Source organism: Phocoena phocoena, chromosome 2 (assembly GCF_963924675.1).
Source record: "Phocoena phocoena chromosome 2, mPhoPho1.1, whole genome shotgun sequence".
Lineage (NCBI taxonomy): Eukaryota > Metazoa > Chordata > Mammalia > Artiodactyla > Phocoenidae > Phocoena > Phocoena phocoena.
This window is the reverse complement of record NC_089220.1, coordinates 29039732-29053412: the sequence shown is the minus strand read 5'-3', so window position 1 is coordinate 29053412 and position 13681 is coordinate 29039732. Positions and strand designations below refer to the sequence as shown.

At 47.3% G+C, this 13681-nt stretch overlaps 1 protein-coding gene across 6 annotated transcripts in view; it reads left to right on the top strand.

Annotated features, from left to right (window-relative positions):
• The window catches only part of DCAF4 (DDB1 and CUL4 associated factor 4), a 30152-nt gene extending 20048 nt beyond the window's left edge, over nucleotides 1-10104 (top strand). For 3 of the 6 annotated variants that reach the window (XM_065870906.1, XM_065870904.1, XM_065870902.1), the window contains 6 exons: nucleotides 3978-4057; nucleotides 5145-5243; nucleotides 5366-5463; nucleotides 6542-6715; nucleotides 7072-7186; nucleotides 9061-9254. In XM_065870906.1, the coding sequence (XP_065726978.1) occupies nucleotides 3978-4057; nucleotides 5145-5243; nucleotides 5366-5463; nucleotides 6542-6715; nucleotides 7072-7186; nucleotides 9061-9254 (760 nt within the window). Of the gene's footprint in view, nucleotides 1-3977; nucleotides 4067-5144; nucleotides 5244-5365; nucleotides 5464-6541; nucleotides 6716-7071; nucleotides 7187-9060 lie in introns of all 6 variants that reach the window. The other 3 variants (XM_065870903.1, XM_065870905.1, XM_065870907.1) reach the window with 3 other exon arrangements.
• Nucleotides 10105-13681: the final 3577 nt, after the last annotated feature.

Genomic DNA, 13681 nt, shown 5'->3' with positions numbered 1-13681 from the left:
GGGGCACGAACCCGTGTCCCCTGCATCGGCAGGCGGACTCTCAACCACTGCGCCAGCAGGGAAGCCCCCTGGGGTCTCTTGATGATGCAGAGGAGAGCTGTCCGTCATGTCCTTCATGGAGTGATACTGTTTGACCCAAAGCCAAAGCCACATGTTAATGAGTCGTGTTGTGGTTCATTTCCATAATAACTGAGTTCGCTCACATAAATGAAACTATGTGGCCACTTGTCATACCTGACGCCAGCTTCAGAGTTGTCATAAGGTTAACTAGTTAACATCTGTGAATACACTTAGCACAGTGCTTGGCCATGTCACGGGTCCTCAACAAATGATGCCTGAATTGGAATCTGTTGGTTTGGGGTTTTTGTTTTTGTTTTGGGGGAGGGTTGTTTGTTTGTTATTTTATTTATTTGGCTGCCCTGGGTCTTAGTTGCGGCACGTGGGATCCTTTTTTTCTTTCTTTCGTTTTTTTTTTTAAGTTGTGGCATGTGGGCTCTTAGTTGCCGCATGCGGGATCTAGTTCCCTGACCAAGGATTGAACCCAGGTCCCCTGCATTGAGAACACAGAGTCTTAACCACTGGACCACCAGGGAAGTCCCTCAAAGGGTTTTAAAGCTTAAAGCACATTAGAGATCTGATTATAACTTTTATGTAAGACAAACAGAAAACTGTGTGTTCTGTAAATTGAAAGTTTTCTGTGGCTTTCATTTGGTGGGGTGTGTGGGGTGACGGGACCACCTGTTACTGTCTTGATCTTACCAGAGGGCAGAAGAGATCAAGCCTTAAAAGAGAGAAAACAAGAACCTCGCTCTCATTTCTGATATTCAGACAATATGGCATTTATCCATGATTCTCTTTGTGAGGATAAAAATCCATATATAGGGGCTTCCCTGGTGGCGCAGTGGTTGAGAGTCCGCCTGCCGATGCAGGGGACACGGGTTCGTGTCTCAGTCCGGGAAGATCCCACATGCCGCGGAGCGGCTGGGCCCGTGAGCCATGGCCGCTGAGCCTGCGCGTCCGGAGCCTGTGCTCCGCAACAGGAGAGGCCACAACAGTGAGAGGCCCGCGTACCGCAAAAAAAAAAGAAAAAAAAAAATCCATATATAGGCATACCTCAGAGATAGACAGATGCAGATACAGATGTAAGAGTTACGTTTACACTATACTGTAGTCTGTTAAGTGTGCAGTAGCTTCACGTTTGAAAAACAATGTACATACCTTAACTTAAAAATACTTTGTTGCTAAAAAATACTAATAAAATACTAATCATCTGAGCCTTCAACAGGTCATAATCTTTTTGCAATAGTAACATCAAAGATCACTGATCACAGATCACCATTAACAAAATAGTAATGAAAAAGTTTGAAATATTGTGAGAATTACCAAAATGTGACACAAAATGAGAAAATGCCACTGGGAAGATAGCACCAGTGGACTTGTTCAACACCAGGTTGCCACAAATCTTCAATTTGAAGAAAAAAACAACAACACTATCTGTGAAGGGCAGCAAAGGAAAGCACAGTAAAAGAAATGAGTGTGGTCTGTTGTGGTTTGGTCAGCGGCCTGCCCTCTGGTGGTCATTTCAGGTAATCTTCAGGCTTTTGTGCACCTGATGCTTCTGCTGAAGGTCTTAAACTTTCTTCCTTTACAAAAATGACACATGGTTCAGACCTGCACTCTGTGCTTTTCCCCAGAGTGGTGGGAGGTCAGACTGAACGTTTTCTACACTTAGCAGGTTCTTCATTGACCTGTGGCCTTTTAAAGGATTAGCTCTATGATACTGGCCCTATAAGTGTGATATAAAGATTGAGTGTAACCTGGGTTTCAGCCACAGTAACATGGGTAAGTGCACACGGGTAAGGACTTTCTCCCACATCCTTGCCCTACAAACGTAGAAGGAAAAGAGATTTATCTCAGAAGGAATTGAGCTGCCCAGATACAGTGTTCTCATTTATAGTTTCAGCAGCCTCTATACTAGAGATATTTAACGTGGGGCTTACCACCCAAGGCAACACGATACCCACACATCACACATTCAGATGGTCAAGATCGTTGCCTGATTGCTTGGCAAAGATGTACCTTTTTCAGTGAGGTGTTGCTTGGCAAAGATGTACATTTTCAGTGAGGTGTGTGTGTTGATTCCACCAGCATGTATTGGGCATCTAGAATCCCTGTGCAAGGTGCTGGAGCTGGGCACCTCAGCAGGTGGTCAGTCTTTGCAGTGATGTCAATGGGGAATTGTAGGGTGCAGGGATTGGGGTGGCCTTCCTGGTGGTGGTTCCCACATGGGAAGGAGGGCGTGGAGCTCCCATTAGAAGAGTGAGAGGAAAGCTTGGCACATTTGGCAGCAGTAAGTGGTTTGGTATCGGTGACGTCTCTGGCTAGGTAGTGCCTTGCAAAACCAAATCCTTGGGGCTGTGGGATGCCCCTGGAGGACTGTAGTCATGGATTCATTTCTCATATAGCAGTGAAGGTGGTAGGCTGGTGAGGGTGAGACCTCGGATGGAAGGCTGTTGCAAGACTAAAGACGGTGGTGGAGAGGGTGTGAACTGATGAGCAGGAATGGAGGGGACACGAGTTTAAGAGGCTTAGGACCTGGACCAGGGAATCTTGGTGATAGGAGAAGGTCCAAGGATGGAACGCCAGGAGAGTGGTTGTGGAGGCCAAGAAGGAGTGTATAGGTAGAAATTGTGCTGCATGGCCCGGGGTAGGACTGGAAATCCTTCATCACATTTAGTATTAGGAGCTCACTGGAGATCTTGGGGAGAACATTTCACTGGAAAGGTGAGGGTCTGACCTGGATTTTAGTGGGTTGAAGAGTAGAAGAAAGGCGAGGAAGTGGGGATAAACACAGGCTCCTCTTGAAGCTCTGAAGGGAAAGGGAAAGGAAACAAATCAATCAGAAGACGGTCCGATAGAAAAGCAGGCAAAGGATATAAAGAGGCAGTTCACAGTAAGGGAAACGCAAATAACTATAATCAGATGTAGTTCAGAGAAATGCAAGTTAAAAGGAGATATTTTATGCCCGTTCAGATAAACACGATTTTTAAGGTCTGATAGTGCCAAGTTTTGGCCTAGGTGGAGAATGGGGGGAAATGCTGGTATAAGTAAACGATACAGCCACTTCAAGTTGGAGATGCGTGTACTTTACAACCCCCCAGTTCCACCCTAGGTATAGCAGTGTTTTCAAACTGTGAGTCATGACCTATCCTATAAACTGTGGCCCAGGAAATCAGCTTATTGAGCAGCTTTTTATTTTTAATGAAATAGGTTAGAAAATATCAGTTTCATATTTAGTAAGTGTAAATATTTTATGAAACTTTTGTTTCAAATGTTTGTGTGTATATAGCACACTGTGGTGAAAAATGAAATTCTTAACCACAGATGTAAGAAACTGTCTTAGAGAAGCCTCCCATACATGGGAGTGGGAGACAGGAGGATAGGAAGAGAGGCTTGTTTCAGCAGCAGAGGGGGAAAAAAAAAAGCGAAAACCATCTCAGTGCTCATCAGCAGGAGACTGGATAAATAAATTGTGGTCTGTTCATACAAAGGAATGCTCTGCGGTGAAAACAGATGAACTGGAGTTACAAATATGAATACAGTTGCATCTAGGAGACAATGCAGATTGAGCTGTTGTAGGAGATTCTGTGTGATGCCATTTACATGCGTTTTAAAATCAAACACATAAATGTGTTCTTTATATTGTTGATGGACAAATGTGTAGTGGAAATACTAAGCCCTAGAACTCAGACCAGTTTTAGAAGAGCGATTCTCTCTGGGTGGAGGAAAGTTAAAAGGGGGCCTTTAACTGTATCTGTGACATTTTCTTCCTTTTAAAAAATCTGAAACTAAATATGGAAAATGTAAACATGTTAAATGTGGATGATGGGTATTATTATACCTTTTTCGAAGGGTACTGATGCCCCTTCTCCTCCCAGAGGAGACTTGTACTTGGCTGTCCTTAACGGCTTTTCCAGGCTGTGCCTCATGGGAATTGCAGAGACTCCAGGCTGTGCCACCCTGCTCCCAGCGTCATTGTTTGTCAGTAGTCATCCAGGTACAAGGGGTCCTTTTCCTTTGGATAAGGAGGTGCTAAGGGACATCTTTGTCCTTTGCCTCCCAGGAGCTGCAGCCAACAGCAGCATAAGCTCCGTGGTGATGGCTTGGACAGGAGGGGTGGGAACCATGGGCTGGTGAGCCCAAGTCGGAGCTCGCAGGGTGGGGACAGTCTGCAGAGCACCTGGGAGGATTTCTTAAACCTGACCCAGGATTTGTACTAGAAGCATGTGCATCTTCACTTATACCCTCCTTTTGGGTCATTTCAGCAGCCGGAACAGTTAAAAGTGTGTGTGACCAGTACAAGAGATGAAAATATTTATTGGGGCTGCCTATATAGATCGCCCAGAGAGCATCTGTTAAGCTCCTACTGTATGGCAGTTTCTGTCAGGGATACTTAACATTCTGCCTGGCTGAACGCAGTCCAACTGCCTGGCAGCATTCTGGATATTAAGTTTTCAGTCTTTCAGAGAATTAGGATCAATTAGACAAGGATCAGGCCTCTAAGAGTGCAGGCTTCAGGCAGACCTGACATGAATCCCAGCTGTGCCCCTTACCAGTTTGAACAGATCGCTTAAGCTCTCTAAAGTATATACCTGCCCCCTCAGGTTACATGGAGGATTAAATGATTTAACGCGCACTTACCCTGGTGCCTGGCATTTCATCATACAGCAAGCTTATGAGGTGGGAGTATATATTATCACCGTTTTACAGATGAGGAGACTGAGGCAAAAAGAAGTTCGGAATTTCCCTTACAAAACCAAAAGATGGTGTGAGAAGTCAGGATAGTGGTTCCCTTTAGGGAGGCGTGAGGAGGGTAGTAATTGGGAGGGGACAGGAAGGGTACCAGGGTACTAGAATGTTCTATTTCTTAACCTGGGTAGTGGTTACATAGCTATACTTCACATAGTATACGTTAGAGTATATATACTATGATTTGTACCCTTAATGTATGTTTTATCAATTTAAAGAAATTATTTTTGAAAAAAGTTTGAGACCACATAGCTGGAATTGAAACCCTCCTATCTGACACCATACTGCCTCCCTGATAGCTGTTAGTCTTTCTAACACTACTACTGTCCCCTCAGCAGGAGACCGGCCTGGCATGCTCTGCAGTTTCCGGATCCCCGGGGCCTGGTCCTGTGCGTGGTCCCTGAACATCCAGGCAAATAACTGCTTTAGTACAGGTGAGCTACGGCTGCCTTCCCAGGTGCCCAGGGTAAAGGATTTCACAGACCCTAAACCCCTGTCCACAGTCCCTCTCCCCACACCTCGAGTGACACTGTCCGCCCATCTCCGTCTCTGTCAGGCTTGTCTCGGCGAGTCCTGGTGACCAGCGTGGTGACGGGACACCGGCAGTCATTTGGGACCAGCAGTGACGTCTTGGCCCAGCAGTTTGCTGTTATGGTTGGTTGGATTGGGAAGGGCCTGATAGAAAGTTTCCCAAGAGTGGACATTTTGCTGGATTGGAATGGGATTCCCCTGTGTGGAGTCTAGTCCTCCTCCCTCTTTTACAGGGAGAAGGAGGGCACCAGAAGTGATTAACAGGTTACTCGGTGAATAAGTCAGCGCTGAATGAAATTTGGCTGATCCGGAAGGGCATGGCTCAGCTGCCTTTAAACAACTTACGAATTGTTAGCAATTCTTGAGTACTTGGATTAGCCAGCAGGACAGTAAAACTTTTTAATGTATAAATTAAATATGTCCCAATTCATAACACTTTTATCTGCAGCTGTCAAGTTACACATTTTATAAATTTAAAAATCAAAATTCTAGTCATTACTACGTTTCAAAGACTTGACCTGTAGAAAATGCCACCTTTCGGGCTTCCCTGGTGGCGCAGTGGTTGAGAGTCTGCCTGCTGATGCGGGGGACACGGGTTCGTGTCCCGGTCTGGGAAGATCCCACATGCCGCGGAGCCATGAGCCATGGCCGCAGGGCCTGCGCGTCCGGAGCCTGTGCTCCGCAGCGGGAGAGGCCACAGCAGTGAGAGGCCCGCGTACCGCAAAAAAAAAAAAATGCCACCTTTCTTTAAAAGGGTGGAAGATGTGCCAACCTGCTTTGGGCAATAAGCACAGAATTCATTATTCAGGTTTCTTCAGCCATCTTCCCACTCAGTCTGGGACCCCATGTCTTACCTGGATTTCTGATCTCTCTTACTCCACTCTCATCACCCAGCTTCTCACTAACGACCTGGGAGGAGTGAGGGCACACCCTCACTTCACAGGGAGGGGTTCAGGGTGAGGCCTTAGGGGCCAGTTGGCAGGCAGTGGGGAGGACACTGGAGGGACACCTGGTGTCCAGTTCTTGACCCTTTGATAAGGAACCCTTCCATCTCCACTGAGGCTCAAACCCTAACCAACCTGCTCCACGCATACCTCTGACCTAGGGGCTGGGATAGGGGAGGGGAGGCAGGGGTGTATTCTGGAGGGCACACCCCTCCCAGCCTTGGGAGGGAGGTACTGAGCAGGCCCCCTTTCCGCAGGCTCCTTTGCTGTTTAATGGCTGTCGTTCCGGCGAAATCTTTGCCATTGATCTCCGTTGTCGAAATCAGGGCAAGGGCTGGAAAGCCACCCGCCTGTTACATGACTCAGCAGTTACCTCTGTGCAAATCCTGCAAGAGGAGCAATGCCTGATGGCATCCGACATGGCTGGAACGGTACGGATACCACTGACTTTCTCCAGCCGCTGGAGCTGGCTCTGGGTGGGGGGAGGGGCTCTGCAGGAGAGACCCTGACGTCAGATGGCGGCAGGGGAAAGGCATCTGGAGACCAGGTGAGTTGGGAGTTGTGCGGGGCAGCTGCTTTGCTGCCCGCTGGGAGCCCAATCTGGTCTAAACAGACGTGAAACTGGTCATGGTGCTTTTGATGGACTCTGCGGCTCGGGGGTTTGAGACATATTTTCTAACTTGAAGAGGTCTTTGGAGACCACCTCGCCCTCTCTGGCTTCGTGCCTGGGCTTCACCAGTGTACCTGTTGGACCCTCCCTAACCGCCCCTTGTGCTTCTTCCCACAGATCAAGCTGTGGGACCTGAGGACCACTAAGTGTATTAGGCAGTACGAAGGGCACGTCAACGAGTATGCCCACCTGCCCCTGCACGTGCATGAGGAAGAAGGAATCGTGGTGGCAGGTACCTGGGGAGGAGGAGATAATCCCATCAAACACTGTCCCTTAGGAGCACCAGCAACTTAAGCAGATAAGGGAGAAATTACTCTAAAACGAAACTGAATAAAGGGGATTTTGGACAGTTGGGGTCAGGGAGTTAAGATGGGATGTAGAGTTGGACATTAGTAAGCAACAGTTTTAACACTCACCAGGTGGATAGCCCTGTGTCCCCACGTGACTGGGCAAATGTCACTTCAGTTACAGATGAGTGAGGAGCAATAAAACACTGGTTTAGGAGACCTGGGTGTGGAGTTTAAGCCTATTCACCAGGTCAGCATTCAGTGTGACCCTCAATCCCATCGTGCAGCTGTCCTGTCGAAAAGCTTGGGCTCCCTGTTCTTTGTGCTCCCGTTTCCACCAGAGGATGCTAAGAAAAGAGATGGAGGTCATTGTAAAGGAACCTGGTTCCTTTAACACCACTGCTGTGAACCCATGATTTGTAGAATAGAAGCAGAGCTTTCTAGCACCAAACCCCCTTGAAAGGAGTTAACAAGTTGATCACAGATTATATGATTATTTGGCAGTTTGACAAACGAAATAGTAGGCCCTTGGCATTAAGGAATATGTTTCCAGTCTTCACAGATGTCAAATTTTCTAATATTCCTACAGAAAGTATTTATTTGCTATGAAACTTTCTGTGGCTAAGAAGCATCACTTGGCTAGAACTTCCTTAGACTTATTTACTACTGTCACCACCACCAGTAATTAGCTTCCTTAAGTCTGTTTTCCACAAATTTTCATCTCCAGAGAGTTTCTGTGTTCTGGACAGTAGAAAAGATATGAGCCTTGTTGAGAGGCAGATGTGGGGAGTAGGCTGGCTGCAGTAATCCTTGAATTGTACAACCTGAATGAACCACAGCTAAGGTCATAGAGTCAACTCAGATGGTCAAAAGCACACTAAAATCCGTGATGCCTAAGGTCTGCCCTTCTCCCCCTGAAGATCTCCAGTAGCACATATTTCCTATCTGAGTTGCTGTAACCAGTGGTGTCAGGTATCAGATTCCTCTCAACTATGAACCCTGAAAGACTATGAAGTCTTATGAACTGAATCATTACACCAGAAAATGCTCTGGGGAGAGTTGTCACCTGATTTGTCCCCAGGATGTAATGAAGTTATGAGATCTTCCTGGTTACTCTCTCATAAAAAGGAAATCAGCTGCATGTCATCTAGCACAGGTGGCCTGGGCTCCCTCTTGAATAGCCCTTGTCACCAAGAAAAGCAGAATGGGTCACCTGATAGCCAAGATGCCACGTGAACACCCCAGGGTGTCACAGCCAGCCAGTGCATCTTGTCACTTTGAACACCTGCAATCAGTGGTTCTAAAGCACCAGGGCAACCTGTAACTTTAATTTTCTTTTTCTTATTCATTCATTCATTCATTTATGGCTGAGTTGGGTCTTTGTTGCTGTGCACAGGCTTTCTCTAGTTGCGGCGAGTGGGGGCTACTCTTCATTGCGGTGCGTGGGCTTATCATTGCAGTGGCTTCTCTTGTTGTGGAGCATGGGCTCTAGGCGCACAGGCTTCAGTAATTGTAGCAGGCTCAGTAGTTGTGGCGCATGGGCTTAGCTGCTCCATGGCACGTGGGATCTTCCCGGACCAGGGCTTGAACCCATGTCCCCTGCATTGGCAGGTGGATTCTTAACCATTGCACCACCAGGGAAGTCCTGTAACTTTAATTTTCAAAAGGGACATCTTATCAGTAGAAATAATTTCCATTTGTGAGTTTGTTTGGCTCATGTGAAATCACCTTTAGCCCTTAGGAATCATAGAAGCCAGGGCCACAGGTACACAGGCTCTCTGCATTCTCTAACTTGCCGCATGTCTTCTCTCTTTCTTAGTGGGCCAGGACTGCTACACGAGAATCTGGAGCCTCCATGATGCCCAGCTGCTCAGAACCATACCCTCCCCACACCCCACTTCCAAGGCCGACATTCCCAGTGTGGCCTTCTCTTCTCGGCTTGGGGGCTTCCGGGGAGCGCCAGGGCTGCTCATGGCCATCCAACAGGACCTTTACTGCTTCTCCTACAGCTAATTCTGCAGGCTGCAGCCTGGAGAGCCGTGGATGTGACTCAGGGGAGCATAGGTAGCCATATTTTTGCCACAATTGCCATTTTCAGCGAGGGCGTTTCCGATGGATGCTCTTGTGTATGTGTATCCCATCCATCCAGCTGCTGGGGAAAAGGTGCTGTATTTTATGTGGAGACACTTCAGTTAAGTTATTTCAGTTAAGTTGTGGGTTCAAGAAGCTTAAAAGTCCTTTTCATAAAAGGTACCTATTTCCTTGTTGAATTCCTTAGAATAGTTCCTCCACCTTTTTTTTTTTTTAACAAAAAATACTTTTCTAAGGGCTGAAGATTGACAATAACTAAAGCTGCTGCTTTCACCAAAAGCCCTTTCAAGAAGCCTAATGATGAAACTGGGTGAGACTGTTGACAGTCAGTGCCTGGGTCCCAGAAAGACATGCATCTATACTTGAGAAAGCCAGCTGGAGAGAAGGGGGAGTCATTTATCTGAGTCTCTAGAGATTTTACGGCTGAGTTGGGAATCATTAAACTAGCCTTCTCAAACTCACTCGATAACCAGTGTCAGATCTCTGGGATTCTCATTCATTACCATGTATAGGCATTGTAAGGAAAGATGGATCCTTTTAGATGCTAGACAGGCCTTAGAATGCATATGTTGAAGTACCTTCCAGAATGTTAGGTACAGCAGCTCCTGTTTCTATCATGGTGACCTGAATGTCAGATTCAAGGGCCCCATCTCAGAGAAAATTGGCTTTGACTTTTGTAATCTAGGAGAAGCAGTTTGTGAGATGTTTATACAATGCGTTAATACAAAGAGCCTTTCTACCAAACAATAAACTAGAACGTAGAAAGAACCAGACATGGCCTGTTGCTTCTGTTAATGGTTTAGAAGATCGTGATGCTTGGCTGCTGTAGCATCAAACCAACATCTGCTCAAACCCAGTGTGAGGAAGAAACTGAGACCAGTTTTAATGGCTCTGCTGGAAAGCTTCCACTTGCTCCTGTGCCCCAAGAAGCTATGGACTACCTCAGCAGGCTCCCTGGCCCAGGGTGGGTTCAGCCTATGGGACGTAGCAGCAGGATAGCAGAAGGCAGAAGACTGAGGGATTGTTAGTTCCCTGACTCCCCTTCTGCTGGGGTGTGATGGGCTGTGGTTGTGTTCCTCTACCCAAGTCTACAGCTTCTGCTGGAACACAGCTCTCTGGATTCCAGTAACTTCTCTCCATTTGTCCCTTCAGACCTACAGCTGATAATTGCATCTCACTGTTGCTAGCCCAGGGTGCTTCACCAGTTGAACTCTCTTCAGTTACCCCCTTGAGTGTTACGCATCTGTGTCCTGCCAGAACCCTACTAGGTACAAAGAGCGCAATCCAAAAAACATGAGAGAATCAGACTGGTCATCTGGTAGATGAGCAGTATGTGACAACAATACTCTTAGTGCCTTAGGTTTTATAAATAACTTTCCTCCACCTTAGCTGACTTGATCCTTAAAACAACGTATGAAGGAGGTAGGACAGTAGTAATAACATAAAAATTATTAGCATCATTTTCTGGGCACAGAGAAATTGAATGACGTGCCTCCACGCAGACCTGTTAAGTGGAGAGCTGGGACTTGGAACCAGAAGAGATCACGTTCTCCACTTTCCACACTCCTCTGTTTGCTGACAGTACTTGTGTATCACACACAGCTAGTGCTGAGGAGAAATCACAGAGTGGCTTGGTGCGAGTGTAAACATGCAGTGCTAACATTTCATATTTAATTGCTAAGTAAATGAACTTTTCTGGCACTCACCAAAGACTAAGAAGCTTGCCAGTTACCAAATTTCTTAGGTGTTTAATTTTTGAGACATCACCCCTGTATCTTTACAGCCTTGGCATACCGACCTGCACATAGGTCCCAGGAAATAGCTATATGATTGAAGGGTCCTGGTGACCGCAGTCACAGCAGGGTCTTTTGGATTAATTTTGGTGACATGCCCCTCCCCAAGAGCACAAAAAAGCATAAGTGCTGAGCCATGACCCTAATATCACTCATACTTTTGCCCCCAAAGTTAAAAGTTCTCACAACATACTAGTTTGTTCATTACATGATCTGCTCTTTACAGTCACTGGCATTGCACCTCTGGTGAAGAGCCTTTGCCACTATTCTGTACTATTTCAATGGAGCTGTGGCTATTCAGTCCAACTTTGATCTCACAGACAGTGGAGACGACTGACCACTCAGAATACCTGGTGAGTTCTGACATGTGGGGCTCTATCCCTATATACCTCCCTAACTCATCAGCTGTGCCATAGCCCAAATTTCTTGCTAGGCAAATACAGTTGTCAAAGAATTAGTTTTATGTTTCCCTTGGGCTTTTAAGAAAAGGAGGTGGGGGACATCTTCAAAATCTGTTCTTTATCTTTAGTGAGCAGTCACTGCACCTAACATTTGGTCTAGAGCAACGGTCCCCAACCTTTTTGGCACCAGGGACCGGTTTTGCAGAAGACAGTTTTTCCACGGACCAGGGTAGGGGGCGGGGCGGGGGAACAACGGCAGATGAAGCTTCGCTTGCCCACAGCTCACCTCCCGCTGTGCGGCCCAGTTCCTAGCAGGCCACCACCCAATACGGGTCTGCGGCCCAGGGGTTGGGGACCCCTGGTCTAGAGTATATGAGAAGTGGTTAAACTCAGCAGAGAAGCTGATTCAGCATTTTGGTATGTTTGCTTCTTAGTGTCCCAGAGATTAGTATGTTGCCCAGTCTGGAAGCATTTTTCACTTGCAGGTCTGTTAGGGCATTTTGCCCCATTCCCCAGGTGACAGTGAAAGGTAGCGAATGAGCAGGGGGTGGTGGCAGCAGCACTGAGCTCCAGTAAACCCTTTGCTCTTTGCTTGCTGTAGCCTTCTAAACAGATGAGAACAGTGGCACAAACTGGTTACCAGAAACGTCCACAGGTCAACACTTGGTGTCCCCCAACAAGGGCACCCAGAGACCAAGTAAGCCCCACTTACCTGTCAGCCCTCGATCTGCCCTGGTCTAAATCTTCCATGTTACCACCTCTGAAAACAACTGCAGGCTAAACTCAGTTTCTTCTTCCATTTCTCCATTCATGTATGTTAGTAAAAGCCTTTCCTTTCATTTTTATTTATTTTCTTTGGCCACGCCACGCTGCTTGTGGGATCTTAGTTCCCCGACCAGGGATTGAACCTGGGCCGTTGGCAGTGAAATCACAGAGTCCTAACCACTGGACCTCCAGGGAGTTCCCTGGGCCCACTCCTTTAAGTCTGCCTCTCCAGGCCACCCACCACATGGGCACTGCCACGGGAATGACCTTCCCAGAGATCCCTGCACTCAACGCCTTCTTGTACCTCGCAATAAAATGTGCGGCATCTTGAGATTTGATCACATGTGCCTCACCCTGTTGCCCCTTCTCCACTTCCCACCTGGCGCTCTCAGGACACATGTTACAAGTCCCTCCGTCATCTGGGCCTCTGCTCAAGCTGTCCTCCACTCCTTTCATCTGTTGAGTCTCAGCTTCACAGAAACCTCGTGGAAGCTTAGTTTCCCCAGCACTTACCACATCTAGACACTTAGTATGTTGAATGAACAATTTTTGCCAGCATTATTCCCTTTTAATTCTTAGAACCCTACGAAGCACGTGAAGGTCACTCCTATATACCAAAGAAAAAGCTGAGAATAAAGCAATTTGTCCAAGGTCTCCTGCTAATAAGTAGCAGAGCCAACGGGGTCTCCTGCTCAAGAAATCTATTAGGCCCCATGTGTTGGAGGGAATGGAATTTTTACTTTTCCTCTGGAAGTTTAAGACCTCCTTAAGATAATTTTCTGGGACTTCCCTGGTGGCGCAGTGGTTAAGAATCCACTTGCCAGTGCAGGGGACATGGGTTCAAGCCTTGGCCTGGGAAGATCCCACATGCTGCAGAGCAACTAAACCCATGTGACACAACTACTGAGCCTGTACTCTAGAGCCCATGAGCCACAGCCACTGAGCCCGTGTGCCACAACTACTGAAGCCCACGTGCCTAGAGCCAGTGCACTGCAACAAAGAGTAGCCCCCGCTCGCCGCAAGTAGAGAAAGCCCGGGCGCAGCAACAAAGACCCAATGCAGCCAAAAATAAATTAATTTTGGGGCTTCCCTGGTGGCGCAGTGGTTGTGTCCGCCTGCCGGTGCAGGGGACGCGGGTTCGTGCCCTGGTCCGGGAAGATCCCACATGCCGCGGAGCGGCTGGGCCCGTGAGCCATGGCCGCTGAGCCTGCACATCCGGAGCCTGTGCTCCGCAACGGGAGAGGCCACAACAGTGAGAAGCCCGCGTACCGCAAAAAAAATTAATTTTTTAAAAAAAGAAAAGAAAAAGATGAACCCTGGGTATGTAGGGCAAGAAAAGAGAACCTTTGGTTATTTTGACACCGGGTTACCTTCTTTTCCTCTACTGGTC